This window comes from Loxodonta africana, chromosome 21 (genome assembly GCF_030014295.1).
Source record: "Loxodonta africana isolate mLoxAfr1 chromosome 21, mLoxAfr1.hap2, whole genome shotgun sequence".
Taxonomy (NCBI): Eukaryota; Metazoa; Chordata; class Mammalia; order Proboscidea; family Elephantidae; genus Loxodonta; species Loxodonta africana.
The window spans coordinates 45,615,329-45,642,800 of record NC_087362.1 but is presented as its reverse complement, the minus strand read 5'-3'; the positions used below and the strand labels follow the sequence as shown (position 1 = coordinate 45,642,800).

Sequence of the window (27,472 nt, the reverse complement as noted above, 5' to 3'; positions counted from 1 at the left end):
AGGACTGGAACCAGCAGTCAGCAAAGGGAGCCAGGTACCACGGAGCTCACTTTGAGCCCTGGTCTGGTATGAAAGTGCCTCTGACCCCCAATTCTGTAGGTGACTTGGCCCCAACCAGCATACCTGGTAGAAGCCCAACTATAGGGAATCACAGAGTAAGAATAATGGCTGGCACAAAAGGGCCAAATACCAAAAAAGCTACCTCAACAGACTTAAAAAGGCTGCTTAACAAGAGAAAAGCCTAGTGATGCCAGAATATAGACTTACCTTTTACATGAAAATCAGTAAGCAACACGGCCCTTATACCTGCAAAGCGTACCAAGTTCTACCATCCTGAACTAAAAGAGTGAGCCTCTTTAAAGCAGCCACTGCACCCTGGGAAAGGCCGGACAGCCAGCTCCTGCTCACCTCCCTCTACTACCTGGCCTCAACAGCGGCCCTGCCATCACCCACCAGCCTTGAGGGACAGCTGGGCACCCCCGGCTAGGCCTGCCCAGTGCTTTGTGCCCCAGGCCACTTTCAGGTCTCCCTCCCTGTCCACCTGTGTCCCACCCTCCCAAAGCCTCCTCTGGGAGGCACTACCTAAAGAACTAGGGCAGAACTAAGGCTCTAGGAAGATCCATCAAAGCAAAGTCAGGTCGGAGGTTCTGCCCTTCCTCTCCTGGCAGTGAGGGGAAAAGAAACAGGCAGAAGTGCATAACATTTTACAAACAATAAATTTATCTCCAAATCCTGAATTATAACCAAATTACAATTCCCTCTAGGTCTGTTTTACTGCTTTACACAAGGATTAAAAAAGGCATGGTCACACCAGACACTTAGACACCAAGCATCCCAGAGGCTGCTTACTTGGAGAAGATAGGTCTGGCCACCTCTCGCTCTGGCAGCTTCTCAGCTACTCTGCTGGGCCAGACAGCAGCCTCGGCCCCTTCCAAGTGCCTGCACTGAGGAACTCCTTTTTCCTCGGCAGCAGACCCCAAGGGCCACGAGTGGACGTATACAGAGGAAAGTATACAGATGAGGGGGCTTTGTCCGGAGGTTCACACCATCCAGCCAGAGGGCTCAGGGCAATACCTGGCTCCCATCCTCTTCCAGAGACAGTTCAGAGCCCAAAGCGGGCTGGGGTGCGGCGAGGGGTCATGGGTTCCCCTTGCTCTTTCCGACCTGGAGTATAGATCTTTGTAGACCTAGTGACACAGGAAAGAAGTTAGGAAACACTTGCTCCTCACTTCAACCCAGGACACAAGATAAATAGCCTGAGCCTTGCTGATCCTAACTGGGGTGTAAAGAGGCTGTGGAGCTAAAGGATCTTATCCCCCAACACATTTCCACTCCACTTTCCTTCCCCATTTTTGATTGGAAGCAGGAGAACAAAATAAAGGATGCCCACCTCATTCTGATCTCCGTTAAGGAATGCGGTAAGATAAAGGTTTTTTTTTTTTTTCTTTTAAACTCCTTTCATATCCTCTAGGTTATATGGAGGTAGCCTGCCACCCACCTCTCCAGGACACCACTCCAGCACCACAGAGACACACAAGCCCAAGGCTCTCTTCTCCCCTCTCCACTGTGGTTTCCAAGCTCCTAGCTTGTCAGTAAAGCTGTAAGACCTACCCTGTACCCAAGCCACCTCAGGCCCTGATCACACATGACAGACAATGACAGAGCCTGCAAATGCGTACTGTAAGGAGTGTCTGTCATACCGCCACAAAGCACCACTTATACGCGAACAGCTTCTATTACTCATTTACTCCTCACACGTTCAATTTCTCTTAAGTCATGACCCTGTATCCAAGCCTTGAAACACATGTTCCAGCAGGGTGAGCCTATTAAGATGGTCTGGCAACCTCCCAGGGGTGGGCTCACCTGACACTGCCCAGGGGGCTGCGCTTTTCCTGTTCCTGTCGCCGGGCTCGCAGCTGCTCCTCAGCCAGCGCCATCTCCTCCTCCATGGCGGAGGCTTCCTCTTTGGCCCGACGGCGGTTCTCCTAGAGAGGAAGAGAGCACTGGCTGAGCCCACTGGGGACCGTTGATGAGGGGACCTTGCTTGCATCCATCTCCCTGCTGCAAACCAGGCATTGTGTGACCAAGCCACCTCTCAGAAGCAGGAGCCACATGATCCTTTGCCTCAACACCAAGGCGACCTTTGCTTTTCAGGCCAAAGCCCACTTTCTTCTTTGATTCAAGGTGGAAATTGGAAAATTTAGACCTGACCTCAGCAGTCCACTCAATTCAGTAAGTGCTTACATTTTTTTTATCCAGTTCACAACTCCAGGAAATAGGGAAAATACTACCACCTGGGGCTGGAAAGGATAAATGTAAGGAAGATGTGTGCAGGTCCAGTGTGGGAAGGAGTATGCTGACAAAGGGAGGGAAGCAAAAACCTGAAACATTTACAACCCCAAACAATCAATCTAGGTAACGGTCATCAATAGACACTGAAACCTTGAGAAGCAGCAGACAGAGAATTGATAATGGAGGTATCAGGCTGACGCCACCTGATCAATCTTAGCACCATTACAGGTGGGAACACCAGATCTTACATGCCTCCTGATAGGAGATAAAAGAAGTACACACAGTACCACATCTATGCACCCTTTCCTAAAATAACAGAACCTGGTCTAATCAAGCCTTTAGGTTAACTACTAGTTTACAGAAAACACCCAAGATAGAGGAACACATTAAATACCACTATGAGAAAGCAATCGGCCAAATACAAAATATGGAACAGTCTATGGGACAAGTGACCTCATTTCTCCAATAAATCAATGTCATTGAAAAAGAATGGGGACGATGACTACTTTAGAATAATAATAATAACCAAAAGCAGTGTCTGGATCCTAATTCAAGCAAACCAATCCTAAAAAGTTGTCTTTGAGATAAATGGGGAAATCTGAGAAATCTGAATGAGGACTGAAGACATAAATGATGTTAAATAATGAATTTTTTTTTTTTTAAATAACAGCAGGAAGATTTACATTAAAAAATAAAAATTAAAAAAAAACAGCCCATTTAGTCAGAGACACATACAGGTGAAACAACACGATGTCTGAAACATGAGCTAATATGTTCCAGAAAAATAAATGGGGTGTGTGGACGGGCTGTGGGGGAGGGGAGATAACTGAAATGAGACAGAATGTTAATGACTGCAGGGTCCTTACCTGCCGTGACTTTCCTGCCTGCTTCACGCTGTAGAACATGGGGCCCAGCTCTGCCAGCCACTCTCCATCCACAGCGGTCACACACTGCATGTACTCCTGTAGACAGAAAGGCAGCAGCAGCAGTGATCACGGAAGGGCCAATGCTTCAGGCTGTACCTCCCCAGAGCGATTCCACAACTGGCAGCTAAGTGGAAAGGAGCCCTAGCCCAGCCTGTGATGCTGGAACAGGCAGAGAAAAACCCCCAAGACGGGACTTTTAATCCCTTCTCCCATCCAAATTTGTCCACAGTTGAGAAAATGTCCCCTAGTATCCAAGAAAAAAGGTCCAGCTCCTCAGAACACCTTCCTAATGACAGCAAAAGGGGGTGCTCATCCTAGGCAGCAGCTAAGTAACAATCCTGCTTGCAGAGCTGAGGTCACTGTCTCTTAGAGGTTAACTCTCTAAACTTTGCCCAATCCCCAAATGAAAAGCAACCTCAAACTCCCCTTGAAGCAATACATGTGACCTCAAGTCTCCCCAGCTAACAGCGTGGACCAGAGACAGTGAAGGGTTACAACAGCCTGCCCAGCGGGAGGCACACATTATGCCAGCACTCTTGGAAGAGACTCACCTTGGTGGTCATGACCAATTCATGATACACAATGTAGTCTGGGGTGTAGCCCATTCCAAAAAGGGAGCTAGTGGGGTGCAAGTGGCAGGGCATCCCTGTCCGGATATTCACATACTCCCCAATTCCCTAGAGAAGAAACACAACAGGTGGCATGTCAAGGAAACTCTACTCCTTTGGGCAGCTTCCCGGTCCCTTAAAACCACCCTGACACAGGCTCTTGGGGGAAGCACAGACCTACAGAACTGCATGCAAAAGGACCTCACCCTCGTGCAGGCACCAGGCCAGGAGAGGGGCCACAGAGCCACCTGCTCCCTGCGCTCACCTTGAGCTTGGCTGCCTGATGGAAATAGGCAGCACAGATGCACTTCCTGACAATGTCCCAGTCGGTGCCGCACGAGGCCAGGCTCATGCGCTGCTGCACCATGATGTCCTTGAGTTGAGCCCGCACCTCCCGGACCTGCAACAGGATACAGGGCCAACAGAGTGGACCCCTCTTTCCCCTCACTCCCACCCCTTGTCCTACACCTGCTCCTCTGGGCCACAGCCCCACCTTGCGCATGGCTTTGGCATGGATGAAATGGTCATTACACCAGATGGTGGAGTAATTGTTATTCTTCCACTGCAGGTAGACATTCAGGTAGGTCAGATGATCGCTCTCAGGGACAGCAAACTTCTCCCGGATTTGATCACTCTCCTCCTCCCGGCCCTAGGAACGAAAAGAGAATCTTTAAGCCCAGGGAACATCTAGGCCCACTGAACATATCCCAGAGGTTCTACCCACACATAACTGCAAACATGCCACCGTATTATGCTTATGCTACAAGAGAAATAAACATAATTTATGATAAAATATTTATTCTAAAATGTGAGGACACAGGCAAAACTCTACCAGAAAATGAAAAAAAATATTCTTGCAAATTTCCAAAACACGCCCTGAGATCCTAGACATCCTCTCCCACCTTGGGCCTGTAGAAGATGGCTGGGACTGAGAGCATGGAGACAATGAGCAGGATCTCTGAGCTGCAGCCCATGTCGCAGGACACAATGAGCATCTTGGACAAAGCTGGATCCAGTGGGAACTCCACCATCAGCCGCCCAGTAGAGGTGAGGCCACCTAGGAAAGAGGAACAAGTCCAGACATTCAGTGGGAACAGGGTGCCAAAGAGAGTGAAAACCCAAACCCCAGAGCCCATGCCAGGTTCCAGGGCCACATCACCTGTGTTGTCCAGGGCCCCGAGGATCCACAGCTGGTACATGGAGTTGAGCATGTTGTCCTCTGGGGGTGGGTCCATAAAGTGGAACTGCAGCAGATCCTGCACCCCAAGGGACTTAAGCAGCAGCACCACATTGGCCAGGTTGGTCCTCTGGATCTCAGGCACTGTGGTAGTCAGCAGTTCGTTCTTATACGCACTCTGGGTGTAGAGCCTGCAGAGAAAGACAACCCTGGTTCTGAGTGTGCCGCCCTGGTGAGCCTCTTACAAGGCCAGGCTGCCCACCCAGGACCCCTGCAGTCGAAGATCACATGGGTACAAGTAAGATCCCAGAGAGGGGGAGAACTGTTCATTCCTCTCCTCCCACTTTTTCTTTTAATCACATTGTTCGATCTATTCAGAACTCAGTCCCGCCAATTCAGCTCTTCGGGTGGAGCTCCCTATGTGCTTGTTTCATATCTGAAACCAATCCACCTGGGGAGTAGGATCATAACTGAGTTTTATTTCCTTCTTTATATTCGGTATTTTCTGAATTCCTATAGTGACAGTTATTTTAAAAAATCGGAACAAAGAAGAAAAATTTGAGAAGTGAAAAAGAACCAGTGATGTAATTCGTTTAGATTTATACTCTGCAGGGCGGAGAGGCCTGCTGTAATTACTGCTCTTTCACTGCAGAAACTCACTTGATGCAGGTCTGCCTAGGACCCAAGGCCACTCGGACCTCAGAGCTACCTGCAGAGGACTGAGGTCACCAACCCCCCAGCCTGGGGGTCAGCTCTAGAGCAGGCACCCGCTGCTGGATCCCTGCCCACCCCCACCTCACCAGCCCCGCCCGGGCTGCACATGCAGCAATCCCAGCACTGCCCCAGAAGGCAGGCTAGCACAGGACTCCTACCTGAAACACTGACCTGGGCCCGTCCTGCCAGCTCGGCCTGACCTCTGGTTGGCGTTGGCCTGGCTGATGGGGTAGATCTGAAGAGCATCCATGCCAATCCGTGGGTTGAAGACCTATAAAGGGAAAGTCAGTAAAAAACTGTCTGAGAACAGAGTAGGGGAAAGAAAGCAAGGCAGCCCTGAGGCAAAGAGAGAAAAATTTTAGTTCCTACACATCACAGAGGAAATGCCTCAGCAATGCAGGCCATGCATCCTTCTGGAACCAGGCACCTTGAGAAATGACTAAACCCATAAATACCAGCTCTGTTATCTCTACTGTTATTTAAATCATCTACCTCATCACATCATCACAAGGATTAAATTTTAAAAAAGCACATAGCAAAATCAACACTCACGTTAGTGCCCTATGCAAAATCACCACTTCTGTGTGCATCTCTCATTCCAGGGCCAAGAACCCAGGGCCAAACTTCCCAACTGAGTTCGCTCTGGGTGGAGATTTAGGGCCCCGACCCCTCTGTCTTCTCTTACCTTTAATTTGCAATAACCAGAATCGATAACAAACATAATGCCATCAACAGTCAGGGATGTCTCAGCAATGTTGGTGGCAACAATACACTTGCGAACTCCATCTGGAGCCTAGAGCAGAGGTGACGTGCAGGGAGGGAAAGTGCCCCAGATGAGAAAAGATTCCACAGGAGGCACAGCCCACCCCCCACCCTGCCCCCTGCCTGAAGAGTACCATCCTTTCTGCTTTTTCCTGGGAGGTTAATTAAGAGCCAAAGTCTTTCTTGCCTTGCTTTGGCGGGTACAAGGGACAAAGGTGGGGACCCTGGACAGACGTTCTTGCTGTCGCACCTTCTGGAAGATTTTGGCCTGGAGGTCAGAAGGCAGCTGGGAATAGATGGGCAGCACGGCCAAAGCAGGAGCGTTCTCCAGTTCCTCCAGATGTTCCACAATCTGGTCTGAGGTCACCTAAGGGCAGAGGGGAGCTGTGAGAAACTGGAGCCCCAAACTCTTGGAGACAGGATACACTCATTCATCAGTCATGATCAAGGCGCACACCTCAATGTCCTCTTGGCCAGGCATGAAGATAAGAATGTCCCCAGGGGCCCCCGACAGGTGCACCTGCAAGGACTGCTTCACTGCAGCCTCCACGTAATCCTCCTGTGGCGTCTGAAACACAGCAGGGATGCCGTCAACAGGCCACGTCTCAGGAATGCGCCCCAGGCATCCTTCTAAAACCCAGTGGCCCAGATACTGCTCTGGGGCTGAAGTCTGCTAACTTTCAGGGTGCCACACCTGTGGATAGGCTGGCCGTGAGACCCTGTGAGAACTCCTGGTGCCTCCCTGGGCCCTGTACTTCAGCTTCCAAGAAACAATGAAACAAAACCTCTCCCAGAGCACGGTCCTTTGTTCCCCTGGGCCCTGGGGCTGCAGGCCTCCCCACCAGCCCCACCATACCCACGAAATCCTCCCCAACTAAGTACCCTGCTTGATGCCCTGCCACTGGCTCCTCATCAGAGGTCGGGACCAGTTAAAAAACAGAGGCCTCAGTACCTTGCTGAAGAGGATGTCAACAGGGAAGGTGCGACCAGGGATGTGGAAGATGGGAACATTCCCAAAAAAGGCAGCAAATTTCTCTGCATCCATAGTGGCTGATGTGACAATAAGCTTCAGGTCTGAGCGTCGAGCTACCACCTAAAAGGAAAGGATCGTCAGAGGTGTCCCCAAAATCAGGACCCTGGGCTTTCTCCCTGTAGTCCATCAGCACTACTCCAAACAAAACAGAAGCCAAAGTTGATGAACTGCCATACTAGATTCACAGCAATCCTGAAGGCTGACCAGATGGAGCCAGAGCCAAAAGAGAACTATAAGTTACCAAGCTGAGCTAGAACAGACTCAATTATAAAACCAGATCTGAACCCAGCAATCCCGAGGCCTCAGGGCAAACTATGGCCTGTCAGAAGCCCCCTCAGTTTTTGTAGATTAGACCCAGCCCACTTAGCTACTCCTCAGCTTCTAACTACCACCAGTGCTCTGGTCAGAGCTATACAGACACAGAGGGACTGGGACCCCTCGGCCCTCACCTCCCGGAGCAGACCAAATAGCACATCAGTGTTGAGGGAGCGCTCATGGGCCTCATCCATGATGATGGCACTGTAGTGATCCAGGTCGGCTTCCCGCAGAGACTCTCGGAGCAGGATCCCATCAGTCATGTACTTGATCAAAGTGTTTTCTGAGGTGCAGTCTTCGAAGCGGATGGCATAACCCACCTGGGAGGTCAGGGAGATGGCTCAAAACCAACCACCAGCTTGTCACTAGCACAGCCCATGCTAATAGCTAAACAAATGACACCTTTCAGCACAAATGGATAAAAAACTGTCATGCAATAAACTACATAGCACACCTTCATGTCCACTTACCTCCTCACCAAGGTTTCCACCCATCTCTTCACTGACTCTCTTGGCCACTGACATGGCAGCCACACGCCGGGGCTGGGTGCACCCGATCATCCCATAGTCCGTGTAACCATCTTCATGCAAGTACTGGGTCAACTGAGTGGTCTTCCCACTCCCCGTCTCCCCAACCACGATCACGATGCTATTGTCTCTACAAGGAAGAAAGGTAAACGGCTAGTCAACCCAGTGGAAGGCCAAATGCAAGACTCTGAGCGGACTCGGCCACCTGCTGTCCCCATGCCTAGCTATCCCAAGAGCATGCTTGCTGTGAAAGGAGGATTTCATAGGGAAAAGAGCCTCATACCAAGATACCATCAAAAATGTCTAGAATACACTAAAGTTTAAACAAGTGAACTACAAGTGATACTATCTTGCTTACTTTATGTGGTGCTGTCCAGAACACCCAGGACACAGAAAAAGTAATGATTTCCCTTCTCCATCAGATGCAACGCACAAAAGAAAAAACTAGCAATCAACACCAGAGACAATGGAGACACCTGACTCAACACTGGACTTGCTGGGCTCGGTGGTGGAATTACCTGATAATAGTGAGTAGTTCCTGCTGCACTGCGAAGATAGGCAGGTACTGCCTCTGCTCCAGAATCGACTTCTTTTTTGCAAATTCGCTGCTGGCTTCGCTCTTTTTCTTCATGTGATCCGCAAACTTCTGCTCTGTCCTGAGAATACACAGCAGCGTAAGTCCCCTGCATAACTTCCTACTCTTTCCCTTCCTGACTGGGTTACCACCCTTCTTCCTACACCCAGAATGAGAACTACTTCTATGAGAAGCAATAAATCTCAAACAAACAATAGCAGCCAGGTAGTCAGAGATGTTTCTCTTCACCTCGGGCCAAAGGGACTGGAACTGCTATCTAAGAATCCATCATCCACAACACACTCTACACCCCAGGGTCAAACAGCTAATATGGATCAAAGGAGTCACAGGTTATTGAGTGGGCAAACCCTCTAACCTAAAATGACTTTGACCAGAGAGGAGATGAAATCACCAGGTTATTAACTTGTACAGAATATACCCCTGGACGACTTCAGCACAACACTTAAAGGGCTAAAATAGCCAGTGGTCTTCTGAGGAAGTTAGGGTCGCAGAACACTCGCGTTTAGGTCAGGCATCCTCCCTCCTCTTGGCAGGGTCTGTAAAACTTCATTTTCAAAGAATTATAAGGACGGACCCACTTAATATTTACCTATAACTCCTCCTGAAAACACTCAAGTCTCTGACACATGTACACATCCCAAAACTGCACAGCAAAAAGATACTAGTTCAGTGCTACATGAGTCTCTGCAATCTTTCACACTACGCCTCCCCCAAAAGACTTCCTTCTGTCATAGCTACACCAAGCTCAGTCAAGCCTCCTATTTCTAAATTCAGTCAGTCCCCCTAATCACCTCACAATGCACACCTAAGGGATTAAATTAACTAGATACTGACGAAGTTTGATCAATACTACCAGCTTCTCATTTGGGACATTTCTCACAGGGGTACAGAGAATTATTAACTCATGACACAGTTCAACAGGACCTCACAGTGTTCAAAGAATGAGACAAAAGACATTTGGGTCCAACCACCTGCCCAATGCAGGAATCCCAACAAGCAGTTATCAAACATCTGCTTAAATGCCCCTGTGAACAGGGAAGTCACTGCCTGATGAGACAACCCTTTCTATTTTTGAACGTCTGTTAAAAATAGTTCTCCTTATATTGAACTGAAATCTGAGCTAGCAAAACAAAGCCTCCTACACTGAACATCTGACAGGCAGCTGAGCGGAGTGGCTACGAGCTTGGGCTCTGACACTAGACTGCCTGGGGCGATCCTAACTCTGCCATTTACTAGCTAGGTAAGCTCAAACAAGTTACTTAACCTCCCTGGATCTCAGTATCCTCGTGTGAAAAGTATGAACAGCACTTATTTCATGAACTGTTGTGAAAATCCAATGAGTGACTACTGAGAAATGTTTCATACTGCCTGGCACAGAGAAAGCATTCCTATGGTAGGGGCTATGGTGGTGACAGGAATCATATCTAGGAGAAGTTGAAGATGGTGGAAAGGCGATGGAAGTGATGGAAGAATTTTTGCCTTAAACTCAGTAACATCTTATCATCTTATTCACAAGCCATGCGTTCTATGAGTTCCACTGCCATTGCCTTTGACAGCCCCCAGTCTTTTGGGGAGCCCACTGCTGGCCTGAGATGGCCTACCTGTAATCCACTTTGCCATCTTCTGTCAGAGCTTTATCTGGCTCTTCCTCTTTTTTGACACCCATTATATCTCCCAGTTTGGTCCCAGCCAATTCCCAGTGTTTGTGCTGGGCCTGAAAAAGAAAAGCAAGTTTGTTCCATCCTGTAACACTACTGTGGGCAAAAGAAAATCAGCCGATTTGATGACCAGCTCCATTTACTGGTGCCATCAAGTCAGCTCCAACTCAGAGTGACACTATATACAGCAGAATGAAACACTGTCCAGCCCGGTGCCGTTCTCACAATCCTTGCTATGTTTGAGCCCACTGTTGCAGCCACTGTGTAAATCTATCTCATTGAGGGTCTTCCTCTTTTTTGCTAACCCACTACTTTACTAAGCCATGATGTCCTTCTCTAGGGACTGGTCCCTCCTGATAACACGTCCAAACTCCATGAGATGAAGGCACATTCTGTCTGTACTTCTTTCAAAACAGATTCGTTTGTTCTTTTGTCAGCCCATGGTACATTCAATATTCACCAACACCATAATTCAAAGGCATCAATTCCTCTTCAGTCTTCCTTATTCACTGTCCAGCTTTCGCATGCATACCAGATGTACCAGGCGACTAAGAATACCATGGCTTGGGTCAGGCACATCTAGTTCTCAAAGTGACATCTATACTTCTCAACACTTTAAGAGATCTTTTGCAGCAGATTTGCCCAATGCAGTATGTTGATTTCTTGACTGCTGCTTCTGTGGGCATTGATTGTGGATCCAAGTAGAATGAAATCCTTGGCTTCAATCTTTTCTCCATTTATCATGATGTTGCTTATTGGTCCAGTTGTGAGGATTTTTGTTTTATGTTGAGGTTTAAGCCATAATGAAGGCTGGAGTCTTCGATCTTCATTAGTAAATGCTTCAAGTCCTCTTTGCTTTCAGCAAGCAAGGCTGTATCATCTGCATATCGAAGATTGCGAATGAGTCTTCTTCCAATCCTGATGCTGCACTCTTCTTCATTTAGTCTAGCTTCTCAGATTATTTGCTCAGATACAGATCAAATAAGTACGGTGAAAGGATACAGCCCTGATGCATTCCTTTCCAGATTTTAAACCACGCAGTTATCCCCTTGTTCTGTTTGAACAACTGCCTCTTGGTCTATGTACAGGTTCCTCATGAGCACAATTAAGTGTCCTGGAATCCCATTCCCTACAACGTTAACCGTAATTTGTTAAGATCTACACAGTCGAATGCCTTTGCATAGTCAAAAAAACACAGGTAAACATCATTCTGGTATCCTCTGCTTTTAGCCAAGATCCATTTGACATCAGCAGTGGTATCCCCTGTTCCACGTCTCTTCTGAATCTGGCTTGAATTTCTGGCAGTTCCCAGATGATGTACTATTGCAACCGTTTTTTAATTATCTCCAGCAAAATTTTACTTATATGTGATAAATGATATTGTTCGATAATTTCTATATTTTGCTGGATCACCTTTCTTTGGAATGCTCTTCCAGTTGGCTGGCCAGGTAGCAGTCTTCCAAATTTCTTGGCATAGATGAGTGAGCAACTTCAGCATTGCATTCATTTGTTGAAACATCTCGATTGGTATTCCGTCAATTCCTGGAGCCTTGTTTTTTTTGCCAATGCCTTCAGTGCACTTGGACTTTTTCCTTTATTATCCCTGGTTCCGGATCATATGCTACCTCCTGAATGACTGAATGTCGACCAATTGTTTTTGGTACAGTGGCTTTGTGTATTCCTTCTATCTTCTTTTGATGTTTCCTGCATCGTTCAATTTTTTGCTTATACAATTCTTTAGTATTAAAACTAAAGGCTTGAATTTTTCCTTCACTTCTTTCAGCTTAAGAAATGCCAAGCACGTTCTTCCCTTTTGGTTTTCTAACTCCAGGTGCTGGCACATTTCATTATAATAACACTTTGTTTTCTCGAGCTGCCCTTTGAAATCTTCTGTTCAGCTCTTTTACCTCATCATTTCTTCCACTCGCTTTAGCTACTGTATGTTCAAGAGCAAGTTTCAGAGTGTCTTCTTACATCCATTTTGGTCTTTTCTTTCTTTTCTGCCTTTTTAGTGATCTTTTGTTTTCTTCATGTATGATGTCCTTGAGGCTATCCCAAAACTCCTCTGGTCTTTGGTCATTAGCGTTCAATGTGTCAAATCTATTCTTGAGATGGTCTGTAAATTCAGGGGGGTTATACTCAAAGCTGTACTTTGGCTCTCATGGACTTAATTTTCTTCAGCTCCAACTTGAACTTGATTGTGAGCTACTGAGGGTTTGCTCCATAGTCGGCCCCTAGCCTTGCTCTGACTGATGATATTGAGTTTCTCCATCATCTCTTTCCACAGATACAATCGATGTGACTCCTGTGTATTCCATCTGGTGAGGTCCACATATATAGTCGCCATTTATGTTGTTGAAAAAAGATATTTGTAATGAATAAGTCGCTGGTCTTGCAACTTCCTATCATGTTATCTTCAGTGTTCCAAGATGCACTGAAAAGTACTGATGACTGGAATGCGAAAGTTAGAAACAAAGAAGGATCAGTAGGTGGAAAATATGGCCTTGGTGACAGAAATGATGCTGGAGTCTCCATTTAGCACATGGCAAATCCCCATAGCAGGTGGCAAAATCACCAAGCCATGCATTCCAGCTCTGGAGCCTCAAGCTCTGAAAGCGCCATACCCCGTGGTTGTTTTAACTGGACCTGGTGGAGGAACACAGTGCGCTCCTCCTAGGGCAGATCCTTGCTTGGTGAGTGTCCTCTCACTTCCAACAGGAATCCTGTCTGTGAGGTCTAACAAGTTTTTTAAAAAGAAAAAAGAAAAATACGCAGACTTCCCAGCCCCAGGTAATAAGAAACCAACCTTTTTGCGTTCCTTTTGCTCTCTGTGCTTCCGCACTGTTTGACTGCCTTTTCGAGCAATAATGGCCAAGTCCGAAGTGGCATCCTTGACTGGAATCACAGGTTCTGGCTGCAGGAGGTTGAGGAAAAAGAAATCCCTCACTGATCATTAAAATCAACAGGGTCCATTTCACTCCCTTCTTCCCTCTTTTTGAGTCTTCCTCTTTCCACCTCTACGCACAGGGGAGCCTCACCTGCTTGGTGAAAACGATGCGCCCGTCCAGGAAGGGAGGCACCAAATTATGCACCATCAGATGCACCTTGGCTGCATTGTCTTCTTCAAAGTCTTCGTCCACCTCCAGCCGATGGACCACACCACTGGTGAGCATTCGGTTGGTTTCCCAGCGCTCGTTATCCTGTGGGGACACAATGCGAAGCCACACTCAGACTGTAACCAGAAGGTCATCCAGAAAGGTCACCAGGCAAGTCCACCCTTCGAGTCCTGACAGGAGGACCATGGGTGGCCCAAGAGATGTCACAGGCCTTTCAACCCTGCAGCTCCTTTGACTGAAGAATCGCTGATCTCAAATTACCTGCAGTTACTTTATCCAAGAAGCAGCACCTTACTCAAGGTCAGAACCTCCATATGGAGACACAAATGGTGACAGTTCCTGGCTCGACTTATCAGTCCTGACCACTAAGACACAAAGGACACAGACCACTGAGCCAGGGCCCACCATATCGATGAGTGAGTGGATGACAGCACCCATCAACAGCACCCCTCAAGGAAGTACCGTAAAGCAGAGAAGTCACGTGCTGGGGTTTTTGTAAGCTACTGAAAGGTCTGTGCCCAGCCCTCTTCCACCTCCAGATGTGTATGTACATCTGGTCTCTAGGCAATGGGGAGACAAACTATGGTATCATCCTTGAACACGACCTTTCCCATACGCATCCAACTTCAGCTCTGAATACACTCCAACTACTGTAGGTGACCTCACCTCATTAATCTGTCTCCGCTGAGCTGAAATCCGCTTCTGCTTCTGTTTATGCAGATGCTGCTCCCGCCTCCTCACATAGTCCTCGGAAGAGTAGGCCAGGGGATTATGGAACTCATCGTATCCCTCATCCATCATGTACCAATCCCGGTCAGCTTGCTGAAAAGCATGAGACAAAGTGACAGAAACAAGAAGCAGGTCAAGTTTACGTGCAAGATTTAGCCAATAGGTGAGGAAACGTGTGGTAAGAAGTCACTAGTGCCATGGAGCTCCCCAACTAAAGGGCAGTAAAGAACCATGAGTCATCCAGCCCATCATAACAGCACTTCTTAGACTTACCACACTGTGGCGCCAGCACCTAACAAGGAAAGTTAGGTCTGGCCTACAGCATTAGGCAAGAAGTTTTCCTGTGGAGCCAGTCCTCTGGAAAGAGATTCCAGGACTTCAGCACTGAACCACTCAGCTAGTGTTAACAATCTCATCAAAGTCCAAAACCACTAGGGTGTCACTTGTGGCTCTTGTGCACTAACCCCACTTTCCTCTGCCACCTCTTATTCAGCCCCTTAAAGACATTAAGCTTTTACCCTCTGGTCATCCTCCCATTGCTGCCGCTCCTCTTCTGTGTCAAATGGAATTCCTTCCTCACCATCCTCACGCCTTCCTGAAGGAGAACACGTAGCACGTCAGTCCACAAGAGCCTAACTTATCCCCAGTGGCCAAGACCAGACCTGGAAAGTCACACAGCCCCAGAAGCACAGCCTCAGCTCAGCCTCACCAGGATCAGAGGTCTTGCTTCCTGCCTCCTCCTCCCACTGAGTTACCTCGGCCCCTGGACAGACGCGGGGTGGACCCCAGGTGTCTTCTGTCCTCCGCCCACTCGTTGTATTTGTAGGATGGGGTTGGCAGAGGTGTGTCCTCGGAGTACTTACTCCTCACGGACCTGGGAAACAGGATTGCCAGCATCTTAAACAGTTACTAAGCTGAGACATTCTCCCCAGCTGCCAGCTGCTCCTCCATCTTAGATCCCTCTGCCTCATCACACCCACCCCTTGTCACCCACCCAGAGCAACAGGGATGCTTCAGATGCTTCAACCAGAACATCACCTATCTCGATCTCGAGTGGAAGGCCGATGGCTCCTTTCGGAGTCCCGATAGGAAGGTGATGGGGAGGGTGATTCCCACTGCGAACGTCTTGAAGTGCCATAGCCACTGTCCTCTTCCTCCCAGGTAGACCTTGAAGGAGTGGCAGCATCTAAAGCCACGAAAGACACATCCACAGGAAATAGTTCATTTACCAAGACATAGTGCTAGAACAATCAGCCAAAAGTCAATTTCCCAAATTTATTTCTTTTACTATTTATAAATCTTGCACCTTTTTCTAATGGATAAGGTGTTTTTGACAGTTTTTAAAGGCTTTTGATTTTAATGGATTAGTTTTCATTTTGTTTATAACAACGTTTTAAGAATTGTTGAATTTGTCTCTGTAAATATCTCTCTTGAGTACAAAGAATTCTTTTTAATAAATCCTTCTGCCTCCCAGTTCCCCACTCTTTACTGCTAGTTGGAAAATTGCCTGTTCAGCAAACGTGCTTATCTCCCTAAAGGAAGCATATCCATCTCAAGAGGTCAGGGCTATGCCCACCCGACTCCAAACCAAGTATTCCAAGAGGCTCATGGTAGAATCATTGCCCACGATGAACCCACTGAGGATGGGAGTCACTTCCTCTGCCTTTCTATACTTTTATACACGTGAACCTCCACAACCCACAGCCAGGAAGCAGGAAATTCCACCTTTGGGTCGATGTCGGGGGCTCTCTGGTTCATTTCTTCTGCTGCTGCGCTCTGATCCTCCATCTCGCTCCGATCTACTGCTGTGCCGACTTCTATCTCGCTCATCTGTGGAGAGCCACACGCAAGGCTTAGAAAACGTGTCCTGCCCTAACTTACACCCATCTTCACCCTTGAGAAAGGACAGGCCTTCTACCACTCACTCACAGGTGCAATCTGCACTGCTATTATGCCATCCATGGGGTTCCTGAAACTCACATTTTCCCACTCTTTCAAGAGGAAAAAATAGTTACTGGCTAGAAAGTTTCAAATTCACAGTAATAGTTATTTTCCTGCAAGAATTCAAAAAATGAGAGTTATAACTCTATAGTTACTAGTTTTTTAATAGTTACAAGTTTATAAGCTATAGAACTTAATACTGAGCAAAGCCAGCATTGGATTTTACGTCTGGCTTTGCTCCAGAGCACTGTCCTTTCTCTAGCACCAATAATACTGTAAAATCTGATTTTCTCATACATCTTACCCATTATCACCTGTTCAGCAATTTTTATAATAAAATAAGAACCATACGCTTAAGCAAAGCAGCTATGTTGCTTTTTTTCTTAAATTTTCTTAAATTGCCTATCATTCCCAATCCCAGTGGGGTCAAAATAAACCAGACTAACATCTTGCAAATAACCAATTACCACTGAGTTGATTCCAACACATGGTCACCCCATGTGTTTCAGAGTAGAACTATATTCCATACAGTTTTCTGGGTTGTGATCTTTTGGAAGTAGGTTGCCAGGCTCTTCTTCCATGGCACCTCAGGAGAGATTAGAACCACCAATCTTTGAGTTAGTAGCCAATCATTTAACTGTTTATGCCACCTAGGGACTCCTATCTTGCAAACAGGGCTCCCTAATTATTGGGCATTATGAAAACTGCAACAGGAAAAAGGCAGTATGTTTATTCAAATGTCTAATAGGCAATAAGTGCTATGCCAGTTTACCTCTGTCTCTCTTGCGGTCATAGTCTCGATCCCGTGATTTCTCTTTCTTCCGATCTTTTTCTTCTTTAGATGAGGCATAGACACCATGTTCCCGCCGTTCCCGTTCTCTCTGCCTACTGCGTTCCCAAAACTCTTCACTCACACCACCAGGATGGGATGGTGTCTCTACTCGGGCACATCGATAATGTCTGAAAGGTAAGGGTAACGATAAAAGACCCCTCTGCAGGAAAGAAACCTTGCCCAAAAGAAGTTCTTGGCTGTGCCAAACAAGTGCTCTGTCCTTTTCCACTTTATCTCCCTGGTACCCCAGTCTTACATATGGCAACAACCCATAGCATTTCTAACTTCAATCATTTATTCTCTAGTTACCTTTGAACTCTCCCCACAAATATGAAGAAAATATCAATTCCTACCTACTCTGAACATTACAGAATCATAACAAAAGTATAAAGCTCTAAATGGCCAATAAAAAAAACTGAGAGATACACGAACAGACTGCTACTTAGCTCAAGTACATACACGAGACTAAATGGCCAGCTCCTGCCCAGAGGCAAGATGAGAAGGCAAAAAGGGACAGGAGCTTGTTGAATGGACACGGGAAATCCACGGTGGAAAAGAAGAGTATGCCGTCACATTATAAGGAAAGCAACTAGGATCACATAACAACGTGTGTATAAATTTTTATATGAAAAACTAACTTGAATTGTAAACTTTCACTTAAAAAAACAATAATAAATAAAAAACCAGGTAAAAAAAGCAATGAAAAAAAAAATGAGCATAAACACTGGATTTTACTTTCTGGTCTCCATTTTCATTCCCTTTGGATTAATCCTTCCTAAGGTCTTTACCGGAAACCCTGGTGGCGCAGTGGTTAAGTGACACTGCTCCTAACCAAGAGGCTGGCAGTTCAAATCCGCCAGGCGCTCCTTGGAAATTCAATGGGGCAGTTGTACTCTGTCCTATCGGGTCGCTATGAGTCAGAATCAACTTGATGGCAGTGGGTTCGGTTTTTTTTTTTTTTTAAGGCCTTTACCTGTCTTTTCGGCTACTTCGGCCGGACTGGTCACTGTCCTCCTCCTCAGCATCCCTCTGGTCATCCTTGCCCTCTTCCCAGTCCTTGTAGGAAGAGATTCTGGACTTCTTCTTGTCTTCTCCGTCATCCTTCTCCTCTCGCTCCCTCCGTTTCAGGGAGGCCAACAAGTCCAGTCCCAGCAATGAAGGGCGAGGGGCAGGGGCCTTAAAGACATGCTGCTCACTAGCCGCACTTTTGGTCTTGCAAATAAGACCACCAACCTGAGAGTCCAGATCAGTGCCTTCCAGTCGATGGATCGAAGCATCCTCGCTGCTGTCCTCCATCACAGGCTATGGGATTTCCCTGGCAGGAGAATAAACCATTTAAGACAAGACATAAAACAGGAGAAGGTTAGGCTCTGAAATATACCAGAATACCTATAGTTACAGGTATATTTAGGGGTTAATTCTCCCCATCCCTGCAACAAGACCAGGATATCTTTAGCTTATCTTGCAAAAAACTTTCAGTCAAGTCACTGACAATCCTGAAAGACCCCCTTGCAGAATCCAAACACACACCAGAAACACACAAACATCCCCCCAGAATCCAAAAGGGTATCATCCAGACAAGAATAGACTTCACTAAGGAACAGTTATGAGGGACTAGCAGCATTTGTACAGGCAATATAGTGGCAACACCCCTAGGTTTGAAGTCATAAAACCTGAGTTAGAATCCAGGCTCTTGACACTGTCTATTCGCGTGATTACAAGCAAATAACTTAATCTTTGGCTGGCCATCGCTTCCATGTCTATAAAGTGAAAACGATGCTTGCTTTACCTAAAATATGGATTATTATGAGGATCAGACAAGAAAGTACATGTGAAAGTTCTATGTAACTATAACCCACTGCTGTCAATTCTGACTCACAGTGACCCTATAAGACAGATTAGAACTGCCTCATAGGGTTTCCAAGGCTGCAAATCTTTATAGCAGCAGACTATGACATCTTTCTCCCCTCCTGCTGAGTAGCTGGTGGGTTCAAAGGGCCCTTGCTTTTTCGATCAGCAACCTATCACTTAACCACTGTGCCACCAGGGCTCTTTTATAACCATAAACAGTTACATAACTAAAGTTTTTACATTATTTACCACACTCCTATATACTGAGTGGGTCCCTTGCCACTTTTTTTTTTCATGAATGTACTCTCTATTCTTCTACTCTATCCCTCTCTTTAAACTACAGATACAACAGAGTACATAGAGATGTTGGGGTATTAGGCTGCCATCCATATTATCCATACTCTGGTGGCTTTTTTTCAGACCAGTGTGTTTTGTAGAAAAGAATTACCTCACAGCAGTCAAAATCTGTTTAATAACTATTGATGTTCACCAAAAACATTGATGAGAAACTCTAGGGAACGGTGTTCCTGAAAAATATTTTGTTTAAGTGACTGTAAGACTTCCTGACCTTCAACAAGTAACAAATTCTTCTTACTTCTCATTACACGGCATTGCAAACATACACCTATTCTGAGTGCTTGCATAATTCCCCTCATTCCAACAAGTCAGTGAAGCAGAGGAAAGGGTAGGGTGCCACCAGAATCCAAAATATTTTGCCAAGCTCTAATGAACACACCCAGCTCTACACTGAGAGTACAGTCAAACAGACTGGACACACATTATCAATCAGATGCAAGAGCTGCATTTTGAAAATATTAGGCAGAATATAAAAGAGATGGACGCATATTGGTGACACCTGTATACATGTGCGACACTCCAAACAGGGAGGTAGAAACATACAGGCTTTGAGTAGCTGTAGTTTAAACTAGAAAATTTACCTCTAGAATACCATTCTATACAACTAAAGGAACCTCGTCTATCTTGTTGACTGCTTTAGCCCAGCACCTAGTTAAAACAAACGTTTGAGGAATAAATGAATGAGTTTAAACATATCAAAGGAGAACCAGACGCCACAAGTTTATGGAGACATCAAGCAAAGGAGCACACGAAAAGGTTTTTGACAGAGAGGCCTTAACTAGCTTTGAAGAACAAAAAATAAGGCGTGAAGAGGCTAGATTCTGGAGAACTAATGACAAAGACGCCACAAAAGGTATGAGAAAAACAGTGAAGAAAAAGCTAGATTAACTCATTCAACAATTGTTCACTGAGTGCCTTCTCTGAGCCAATCACACTGTTCTAGGCAATAGGGACAGAGCAGAAAGCAAAACAGGCAAAAATTCTCGCACTCTTGAAGCTGACATCTAGAGGTGATCGCCCACGAAGTTGTCTGGTAACGACAGCCGCGTGAAAAAACAGAGGAAGACACACGGGGCCCTACTCCGGCTGATCATCGGTCAGGGAGTGAGCTAAGGCAGGGGCCTGAGGAGGGGTGAGGGATCTGACCGGAGCAAAGAAAGGGGACAGGGCAGGAAGGACCGGCACGCATCCCTGAGGTGAAAAAAGCGAGTTGGGTGACAACCGAAAAAGTTAACTTTTCAAACCCGGACCTGAGCAAGGGATCGATATCCGCCGCGGGAGCGGCCCGGAGTGGCAAGGGCAGGAAAAAGAAGGGACACTCACCGCAGCGAGCACAACTCTCCGGGCCCTTCGGTCCCGGACTGTGGGGCGTCGGCGCCGCCACTCTACGCTCAGGCGGCCTCAGGGAGCCAAAATCCGCACCTTGAAAGCCGCCATTCTTACCCCCATGATACCTTGCGGGGCCTTCTCTATCCGCCCAAAGATACCACCGAGAGCAGTCCGCCAAACGCCGGTTCCTGGTTCCAGGAGTGGGACAAAGCGCGACCTGGCTGGCAAGGCTAGACTATCCTCTTCTGGGGCTCTATCAGAGACACTTTTGAGTCTCCTCGCGAGCCAATCACGCTTAGTCTCAAAGGTACTATCCAACGTCTAGTATGGGGGAGGGGGGGAAGAGCTGAAGAAGAAAGGTGAATCATATTTAATATGGGCGGAAGTGACTCTAGGGTTTCCGGTTAGAGCCGGTAAAGTGGGCGGTCACTAGAATAATCTCGCCTGCATATTGGGCGGTTAAACGGAGGTTGACCAGCGACCGCTCAGTATCTACTACACCAGTGCGTTTTCTTCCTCGTTTCTTTACCCGGAAGTGGTCAGCGGAGGGTTGCTAGGCAACAGCCCCTCGGTTACTTGGCGTTAGGGTCGCTGCCTGAGTTGGGGCAGAAGAAAAGCGCCACGTGTGTCCCGCTTCTTCCGAGAAGGGGTCCCGTTTGCTGACAGCCCTGAAGTGGAAGAAGGTGACTTGTACAAGTAAAGTAAGTGTGTCTTCCCTGGCAGTTGTAGACCAGGAGTAGCCCAGCCACCAAACCGGTTGCCCTCTCGAGTTGATTCCGATTCACAGCGACCCTAAAGGACAGAGTAGATCTGCCTCATACGATTTCCAAGGCGACCGCCACATCTTTCTTCTGCCGAGCCACTGGTGGGTTCTAACCGCTGACCATTGGGTTAGCAGCCAGCGCTTTTAACCACGGCGCCGTCAGGGCTCCCAGTCTAACCACAGGCATCTTTAAAAAGTTTATCAAGTATTTCTCTCATAATACATGTTTATTGTAGGATACTTGGACAGAGGCACACCCTGAAATAAATAAAAATCACCCGTTTATCCACACCCAGAAATAACCACTGATGGTGTTTACGATGTTTACTCGTCCAGCAATTTTTCTATGCAAATATGTACACATACATTATATTTACGGTTCATGTAAAATTGGGTTTATACTTTACATACCGTTTTGTAACTTTTTTTGAGCTATGTATCATGAGAATATTTCAGTATCTTAATTGTTCATCTCTAAATTAGTGGCTGTATAGTGGCCCATTGCAGGACTGTGTTCATTTATGTCATCAGTCCCCTATTGATAGCCATTTAGGTTGTTTCCAATTTTTCACCATTATAAATGTAATGAATACATGTTACACAATAAATCTTTCTGCACGTGTATGATTATTTCCTATGTATTAATTTTTTTTTTAATGGAATAGTTGGTCAAAGAATAGCTTTCTTTCCAGAATAGTTTTGCCTCTCTGCATTCCAGCAGGGATGATTAATACCAGCCCCAACATTCACATTTGGTGTGATTGTTGTATATTATTATCTTGTTTAATCTGTGCAAATTTAGTGGATTTTTAAAGTTATCTTTTAATTTGTTTTTCTTTAGTTATTAGTAAAGTTTATGTTTTAGGCTGGGTTCTCTAGAGAAGCAAAACCAGTAGAGCGTATGAATGCACAGATTTATATCAAGGAAACGGCTCACACTGATTGTAGAGGCTGGAATGTCCCAAGTCTGTGAATCAGAATAGTAGTTTCTCCTGATTCACATAGCTGCTGGGGCTGGTGAACCCAAGATGGGCAGATCAAAGAGCAGGGCTCTCGCTTACAGGCTGTGAAGATCGCTGAGTCCCAATATTGGTAGGCAAGCTGCTAGCTCAAGTCCCAAGAGCCAGAGGTCAGACGAACAGGAGGCAGCCGCAGGATCCAGAGCAAGCAAAAAGCCAGAATGGCTGCATATATTCTCATGCAGGCCACACCCCCAAGGAAACTTCCTTTCAACTGCTCGGTTACTCACAGCAGATCCCATCTTGGGAGTGATCACATGTAAACGCTGAGAATCATGGCCCAGCCAAGTTGACACACAATCTTAACGCATCACAGTTTAACTATGATTGATTGGCCATTTGTACCTCTTGTTTTGTGAATTCCCTGTTAGTATCCTTTGCTATGGACATTTTCTTAAGTGTCATCTCAATTTCCCTCTCCTTCCAGCATTCCATCCAGTCCCCCCCCCCCCCGGCTTCCTTTTTGACAACTTTGCCCTCCCCTCACCTTCTTCTCTTTATCAGCAACATAGAGGAGTTTCTGAATGTTTGCAATCTAGTGGTGGGACAGATTCATCTTCTCTTTGACTTTTCATCGGTAATTTGTTCTGATACCAACAGTTTGTGAATTCCCTGTTGACAATCAGCTTCCCTGTTTAAAGTATGACCTATTGCAGGAATTTTTATTCATACCTTAAGATATGACATATCAAAAAATACAATGAAAGAAATTCTCACTTTTTCTTAACATTAGCCAGCTTTGGAACTGAATTCAAAATATCAAGTATATCTCAATGAAATCTCTCAAGATTGGCCTAAAAAAACAAAAAACTCCTTGTTAAGAAGTTCCTTAGAAATGAAATTTCTTCAATAATAAAAGTAGAAGCTTATATAGTAGAAAGAGCACTGGAGTAGAAATTTGGTAGTTTGAATTCTAGTCCTTGTAGAGCTAGAAGTGTAACTATAAGCAAGCTAGTCTGTAAAATGAGGGGGATGGGTAAGGCCCTTTCTATCTCAGTATTTTCTGTGTTTTTTTGATTGTTGTTTCCTACACGCCTTCAGCTGATCTGTTTGCCATGTCCCTAATACAAATGTCTATCAATAACGGACTGTTTAAATAGTATGATATGAAGTAGTACGCAGCTATGAAAAAGAAAGTGGAAGTTTTCTATATAAGTATGAAATCTTTGTATGTTAGGTAAAAAATGCAAAGCGCGAAGAGTGGATAAAGTGTGTGCTGGACTTCCATCTGCTCTCCCGACATGCCTTTCCTCCTCTAGACTGTTCTGTGACCCGGAGGCTGGCCTGCCTCAGCAGGTCCCCTGCCCTATGATTTCATTTGGAGGCAGCCATGGGAGCACTAGTAGGAGGGAGGAGAGTGGTTGCATCCCTTAACTGCAGGCTGATTGCTTAGCCAACAGCACTCTCCACTCAGCTGTCTCCACCATCCAGTTCTGGTAACTACTCCCTCCCATGTCTCCACGGTTACTAGCCCCAAAGTTTTGCACTATACCTTGTTTTCCTACATCCTGCCTTCACTAAACTGTCTTCAAATTACCAAAGTTGAGGGTGCCATCTGTTTCCTGCTGGAACATTGATAGAGTGGGCTATCTTTTGGGTGAAAAGGGAAGAAATATAGGAATGCATATTTGTACTCTGGAAGATATGTAAAAAACTGATAAAAATAATACCTGATGGGGGCTTCAGGGGGAGATTGGGAAATGGGAACTGAGCTGGAGGAGGGAAAAGCAAGGAGGGAAGACTTTTCACACTTTAAATTTCTATATTGTTTGTTTTTATACCACGTAAATATAATTACCTATTCCAAAAAGTTTTTTTTTTTTTTTACATAGTTAGGACTCATGCACTCAAACTGTCTTTAAACATTGCAGCTTTATTTCAGGATTGCCAGCGAGAATTAATATTTGGATTATTTCAAGATGAGCTTCCTATTGCCCAAGCTGATCAGCAAAAAAGAAGTAGACCAGGCAATAAAAAGTACTGCAGAGAAAGTATTGGTTCTCAGGTTTGGGAGAGACGAGGATCCTGTCTGTCTGCAGCTAGATGATATTGTAAGTGAATTTTTTTAATAAATGGTTTTTATTAAAAATGATTACATTTTCTGCAAAATGTATGAAGGGGAGCAGGCAGAGCCTGGGGCTATAGCTGTTCACTATTCAGCACGCTTTCACTAAAGACTGATGATGTTCCTTCCACTGAGCTGAATCCCCAAAGCTGTGGTTGTGCTGAATCTGTCCTGGGTGTCCTTCCCTACTACTTGCTGTTGAATCTCAGTTTCACCAACAACGCAGTATAAGAGGAGAAAACATTATTAACAAGTGTCTACAAACATTATCTAATTCAGTCCTCAAAATAGTGAGGTAATGGTAGCCCCATTTCCCAGATGGGGTAATAGCAGAGAGGTCAAGTCACTTGCCACTGTCATAGACCCACTAAACTGCACAGCTTGGATTTGAACTGGCTGCAGATGCTCTTTTCAATCTAGATTGCTGCCTCCAGTATGTGCTTGATTATAATATCTGATTTCACAACACATCCTCACACTCTGATGAGTAGGGAGGGAGTGTATGGAACAGATTAGGTTTATTCTTGTCTCCCATTTATTATGGAGATAGCCTGTGAGGGTTAAGGTTGTTTGTCAACTTGGCTGGGCCATGATTCTCAGTGGTTTGGCAGTTATGATGTAGTTTGGCAGCTACGTAATGATAAAATCACCTCCATAACGAGATCTAATATAATGTAAACACCTTCATAATGAGATCTGACATAATGTAATCGGTTCCATGATGAGACCTGCTGTGATCAACCAGTCAGTTTAAAGGGAGTTTCCTTGGGGGTCTGGCCTGCATCCAATATATGTGGACCTTCTGGCAAAGCTCGCTGGCTTTTGCTCACTCTGGATTGTCATCTGACCTCTGGCTCTTGGAACTTGAGCTACCGGTTTACCTTCAGATTTTGGGATTCATCAGCCTCTGCAACCTGTGAGCCAGAGGCCTGCTATCTGAGCTGCCAATCTTGGGTTCACCAGCCCCTGCAGGTGTGTAAGTCAGGAGAAGTCTCCAGCTCGCTCCCTTTCTCTCTACATATATCTTAAAAACCAGAAAAAATATTGCTATGAGTCAGAATCAACTTGACAGCACTGGGTTGGGGATATACATATACTTGGAGCCCTGGTGACACAGTGGTTAAGAGCTACAGCTGCTAACCAAAAGGTCGGTAGTTCAAATCCACCAGCCGCTCCTTGGAAACCCTATGGGGTAGTTCTGTTCTGTCCTATAGGGATGCTATGTGTTGGAATCAACTCGACAGCAACAGGTTTTTTTTTTTTTTTTGATAAATACACATATGTATACATACGTATATGTATTAAAAAAAAAAAACTAAACCCATTGCTGCCGACTTGATTCCGACTTATAGTTAACAGTATAGGGCAGAGTATAACTACCCCATAGGGTTGCCAAGGAGCAACAGGTGGATTTGAACTGGTGACTTTTTAGTTAGCAGCCAAGCTCTTAACCACTGTGCCACCAAGGTTCCTATATATATGTGTGTATGTAAATACACAGACACATACACACACACACATCACTGGTTTTGCTTCTATAGAGAACCCAGCCTAAGACAGAGCCTTAACCCAACACTGAGACCTCTTCCCTCCATTTCTATTACTGCCACCAACAGTGTGCATCAGGTGTTAGGATCCTCACTGCTGTGATTAAGAATGTGTGTGTGTGTGTGTGTGTGTGTGTGTGTGTGTGTGTGTTAACCTTGGTGGGAGAAAGGGAATGACCAGAAAAGCATACCCTTAGCTATAGGGAGGCAGGTATATCACAGAGGTCAAAAACACACTCTGAAGCCAAAATGGGAGTTTAAATCCCAGCCTTACTGCTTGCTAGCTATATGACCTTGGGCAAATTACTTTACTCCGTGTGCCTCAGTTTCCTCGTCTATAAAATGAGGACTATAATAGTGCATACCTCAAAGGAATATGGTAAGGATTAAATGAGTTAACAGAAGGAAAGCACTTAGAACAGTTAGCACATAAAAAAAATAGAAAGTACCAAATAGATAAAGTATTTGCTATCATTACGGGGGCTTTCGGTATCTGCATTATATATTTCAGAGTTTTTTGTTTTTAAGTGAACGTGTTATTTTTATAACGCGTTGTCAAAACAGGGAAACCCATGTGATCGAAACTAGGGAAAAAATAAGAGTAAAAATTTATTCACACAACTTTACCCAGAACCCCTTGTCAGCCATAATTCAGACTGGGTGGTGTAGTTACACCATGTCTAATGTAGCCTAATGTGAAACCCAAAAGGACTAGATTCCTGGCCCAGGAATAATTTTCAAATAAGATACTCTGTCCTAGTAAAAAGTTTTACAGAACAGACATTAGCTTCCTCTCACATTGTAACCTGCATCTCTCTCTCCATTCGCAGCTTTCCAAGACCTCGTCTCACCTGAGTAAAATGGCTGCTATATACCTGGTAGATGTGGACGAGACTCCAGTTTATACCCAATATTTTGACATCAGTTATATTCCATCTACTGTATTTTTCTTCAATGGGCAGCATATGAAAGTGGATTATGGGTAAGTGAGGTTGACTTGACGTTATTGCAGCCTTAAAAGTTTCCTTTAAGCAGTTTCAGCAGCTTACCTGTTTGCATGTGGTGTTGGCCCTGTGAGTCTTAAAAGGATTGTTTCCTCAATTGCACTTTCTAATTTTTCGTGTAAAATGAGTGTTTCATGTAGCATTGGTAAATTTTAATTTCCTGCATAAGTATGGAAGAATAGTACAGTTTACAAAGCACTAGCCATTCTTCAGCTTTTAAATATAGAACAGCTTTTAAAATTTTTCTTAGGAATTTCATTTTAAGCAAAATATGTGATTATTCTTAAACTCTTGGGACTGGTAGGTTGTATT

At 45.5% G+C, this 27,472-nt stretch overlaps 2 protein-coding genes across 11 annotated transcripts in view; one reads left to right on the top strand and one right to left on the bottom strand.

The window, feature by feature from the left end:
• Positions 1-697: 697 nt before the first annotated feature.
• On the bottom strand, positions 698-21,003 carry DHX38 (DEAH-box helicase 38). 6 transcript variants are annotated; one of them, XM_010596783.3, is made up of 27 exons: positions 20,888-21,003; positions 18,199-18,540; positions 17,166-17,353; positions 16,178-16,282; positions 15,491-15,638; positions 15,208-15,326; positions 14,971-15,047; positions 14,390-14,545; positions 13,646-13,807; positions 13,414-13,521; positions 10,551-10,663; positions 8,873-9,010; positions 8,298-8,484; positions 7,962-8,147; positions 7,432-7,572; positions 6,937-7,047; positions 6,730-6,846; positions 6,403-6,510; positions 5,876-5,988; positions 4,986-5,194; positions 4,729-4,883; positions 4,320-4,475; positions 4,092-4,226; positions 3,770-3,895; positions 3,159-3,254; positions 1,864-1,985; positions 698-1,187 (listed from the first exon to the last, which is right to left on the bottom strand). In XM_010596783.3, the coding sequence occupies exons 2-27, from the start codon at positions 18,519-18,521 to the stop codon at positions 1,103-1,105; spliced, it is 3,684 nt and encodes a 1,227-aa protein (XP_010595085.1). In that variant the 5' UTR covers positions 18,522-18,540; positions 20,888-21,003; the 3' UTR covers positions 698-1,102. The 6 variants fall into 6 exon arrangements, with proteins under 6 accessions (XP_010595085.1, XP_023412399.1, XP_064129883.1 ...); XM_023556631.2 differs by having other exon boundaries at positions 20,877-20,989; XM_064273813.1 differs by lacking the exons at positions 15,208-15,326; positions 20,888-21,003 and adding exons at positions 16,382-16,443; positions 20,757-20,869.
• Positions 20,957-27,472, top strand: part of TXNL4B (thioredoxin like 4B) — a 26,834-nt gene continuing 20,318 nt past the window's right edge. For 2 of the 5 annotated variants that reach the window (XM_023556633.2, XM_010596780.3), the window contains exons 1-3: positions 21,043-21,463; positions 24,416-24,595; positions 26,987-27,138. In XM_023556633.2, coding sequence (XP_023412401.1) covers positions 24,464-24,595; positions 26,987-27,138 — 284 coding nt within the window. In that variant the 5' untranslated portion in view covers positions 21,043-21,463; positions 24,416-24,463. Of the gene's footprint in view, positions 21,464-24,415; positions 24,596-26,986; positions 27,139-27,472 lie in introns of all 5 variants that reach the window. The other 3 variants (XM_010596781.3, XM_003417057.4, XM_023556634.2) reach the window with 3 other exon arrangements.

Coding starts and splice junctions, on each gene's coding strand:
- DHX38 (XM_010596783.3), bottom strand. CDS start 18,521: ATGGAGGACAGCAGCGAGGATGCTTCGATCCATCGACTGGAAGGCACT. Junction 3,896..4,091: donor ATCAGGCAGCCAAGCTCAAG/GTGAGCGCAGGG, acceptor TTTCTTCTCTAG/GGAATTGGGGAGTATGTGAA. Junction 1,188..1,863: donor AGCCCCCTGGGCAGTGTCAG/GTGAGCCCACCC, acceptor CTGTGTCACTAG/GTCTACAAAGATCTATACTC.